Below are 2,932 nucleotides of genomic sequence, written 5' to 3' on the forward strand. Positions count from 1 at the left end.
TTTAACTATGTTTAATGTCAGATAGCAATAAAGTAGAAGCTGCCGGTCGGGCCCCGCGGAAATGGGCGAGCATAATCTCCTGAATCCCGGGTTTGTGGGGCCGTTGGTAAACATCCACACGGGAGATACCTTCTACTTTCCTAACTTCCGCGCATCCGGGGCACAGCTGCCCGGGCTACCTTCGCTGTCCTACCCACGCCGCGACAACGTGTGCTCGCTGCCCTGGCCGTCGGCGGAGCCGTGCAATGGCTACCCGCAGCCCTATCTGGGCAGCCCGGTATCTCTCAACTCGCCCTTCGGCCGCACGTGCGAGCTGGCGCGCGTGGAGGACAGCAAGGGTTACTACCGCGAACCGTGCGCTGAGGGCGGCGGCGGGGGCCTGAAGCGGGAAGAACGAGGGCGCGATCCCGGCGCCGGGCCCGGGGCAGCACTGCTGCCGCTGGAGCCGTCGGGGCCGCCAGCGCTCGGCTTCAAGTACGACTACGCGGCGGGCGGCGGCGGAGGAGACGGCGGCGCAGGACCCCCACACGACCCACCCTCCTGCCAGTCGCTGGAATCCGACTCCAGTTCATCGCTGCTCAACGAGGGCAACAAGGGCGCCGGTACGGGCGACCCCGGCAGCTTGGTGTCGCCGTTGAACCCGGGCGGCGGGCTCTCCGCCAGCGGTAAGGACCCGGGCCCACTGGTGCGGCGTACTCAGACCCGACATCCTACGAGGGCGGGCTGGGTTAGACTGAGACAGGGCTGCCTGGGGTGACAGAATGTGCGTTGAGGAAGTGCTTCTTTTAAAATGAAGTGAGGGTAGGGGGAGCCCTATAAACATGTAAATATCCCCATAAAATAACCAGAGAGATTTCCGTTTTCGTCGCCCACGTCTGGAGGAGGCAGGGAGTCCAGAGAAGGTGGGTCTTGACAGGCCTTCCCAGACCCGGGAGTGACTGAGGGCTTGGTCCTTTCTCTCCCAGATGCAAGGAAGACCTACATTTTTAAAGAAGTGCCAGTGGGCACCGGTTTACTCTTCACTACTTGCCTATGTCTGTTCTGACTAATCCAATCGTAAAGGATGTGAGAGGAAGGGGCAGGAAATAAGAAAGAAGAAAAATGGGAAGAGGTTTGGGGAGAAGCATGGGGACAGGAACGTGTCATGGATACGTGGATACTGCAGCAGGAGGTCGGGTTAAGGAGGCAAAGGCGAGGAGTGAAAGGTAATAGAGAGAGGAATGTAAGTGGAGGAGTTGGTGAGGATTCGGTCTGGGTAAAAGAGGCTAATGGGATGCCTGGCAGCAAGGAGGAGGCAGAGGAAGAGCCTGGGGTTCGGGCATGAGACCAAGGTTAAAGGGTCTGGGAAGGGCCAAGGGTACTGGACTGGTCACCCCTAGATCCTCTGGCCAACCCTGCGGTTCATCTCCACCCAGGCGCGCCCTGGTACCCGATCCACAGCCGTTCACGGAAGAAGCGCAAGCCCTATTCGAAGTTGCAACTGGCGGAGCTGGAGGGCGAGTTTCTGGTCAACGAGTTCATCACACGCCAGCGCCGGAGAGAACTCTCAGACCGCTTGAATCTTAGTGACCAGCAGGTCAAGATCTGGTTTCAGAACCGGAGGATGAAAAAGAAAAGACTTCTGTTGAGGGAGCAAGCTCTCTCCTTCTTTTAGGGGGTGGGATACGGGTGTCAGCCCCAGACTGAGACTGTCCCTGGCAGAGAGCAAGAGGGGGCGCCGCCTAGGACACAGTCCCCGCTTAGAACGCCAGGCGTCTCTGGCAGGCCCTCCCTGGACGTCCTCTTGTGTGTTTTGTTCACGGTTCCCTCCCACACACCCCCAGATGACCCTGCCAGGTCCCAGAAAGAAGGAAAGAAACCCAGCCAGAGAGAGCAGAAGCCCACATCCTCAGGTGGCAGGAGCCAGGAAGGCACTGCAGAGGGGCTGGTTTATTTAAGGCGGGACTGGGGGGCTGTGCCTCCCCGCTGAGGATCTGGAGAAGCGGCGGCCCAGACATCCCCTCCCTCCATTTCCCTTTGGTGGTCGTAAGTCTCTTTGCCTGCAGCAGATGAGCGTCTGGACAGTGGTACCAAGGTGCCCCCAAACTCATAGTTGGTGGGGTTGGGAGAGTCTGGGAGGAGGGAGCGAGAAGAGTGGAGGATCAGCGGAGGGATTAGAGGGGGTCAAGGTAGCTCTGGCAGGGCTGGAGGAAGTGGGGCAACCATGGGGAAAGTGCGATTTGGAGAAAAGAATGATCCTCAAGGCCCAAAGTTCGCTGGGGTGTGGGTCCTCCAGGATACCGAGAGGGCTGAAGTTCCGGTTTGGCAGACGATGCGGGCAAGGACTATCAGCCTTATGTCCCCAGGACGGGTTGTCACAGAGGTCTCTGGGTCCCCAGACCTCTCCCAGCCCCCTGCCCGCCCCCAGCGAACATCGCTCACAGGTGTGCTGCCATCCACTCTTCGCGCCGCCTAGCAGGCTGCCGACCGGAAGCTTCAGGAAGGGTGTTGAGAGCCCGGCGGATTCAGCGTTAGGTTCAGCAGCTACCCCAGGGACCCCCACTGGCCCTCCGGAAAGTCCAAGAGACTGTGGATGGGGCTTTGGAGAGCCGCACTGATTGGTCTGGAGAGTTTCTGGCAGCCACAACAGTGGCAGCAGCTCATTCTCTTTTCCTCGCTGGCGTTCACGGTCATGGCCGGAGGCCGAACCTGCGTAATTTACGAGGCGGGAGGAGAATTCCCCCCTTAAAGGGGCTACGGGCTGCTGAGGCCCCACTTAGCCCCTGTTTCCCAGGCTAGTGACAATGAAGGAGGGGGGTCACTGCAGCTCCCCACCCAACTTCTTTTTCTCTTTCCCCCATCCACTCCCCAACATTACCCTTTGTTTCGGGATGGCAGCCTCTGTCTCTAGGCCAGAGAGCCACTGCTGAGTACAGGGACCAGAACAGAGAGA

At 59.5% G+C, this 2,932-nt stretch overlaps 1 protein-coding gene across 1 annotated transcript; it reads left to right on the forward strand.

Annotated features, from left to right (window-relative positions):
* On the forward strand, window positions 1–1,694 carry HOXC12 (homeobox C12). Its single transcript, XM_003790443.2, has 2 exons — window positions 1–665; window positions 1,416–1,694. Exons 1-2 carry the CDS (start codon window positions 62–64, stop codon window positions 1,652–1,654), a joined length of 843 nt encoding a protein of 280 aa, XP_003790491.1. The 5' UTR covers window positions 1–61; the 3' UTR covers window positions 1,655–1,694.
* The last annotated feature ends 1,238 nt before the right edge of the window (window positions 1,695–2,932 follow it).

Source organism: Otolemur garnettii, unplaced genomic scaffold (assembly GCF_000181295.1).
Source record: "Otolemur garnettii isolate 467f Iridium unplaced genomic scaffold, OtoGar3 scaffold00043, whole genome shotgun sequence".
In the NCBI taxonomy this organism is placed as follows: domain Eukaryota; kingdom Metazoa; phylum Chordata; class Mammalia; order Primates; family Galagidae; genus Otolemur; species Otolemur garnettii.

Excerpts from the sequence above, each read along its gene's own strand:
- HOXC12 (XM_003790443.2), top strand. The coding sequence starts at position 62 with ATGGGCGAGCATAATCTCCTGAATCCCGGGTTTGTGGGGCCGTTGGTA. Across the intron at positions 666-1,415 it reads CGGCGGGCTCTCCGCCAGCG|GCGCGCCCTGGTACCCGATC; the intron begins GTAAGGACCCGG and ends ATCTCCACCCAG.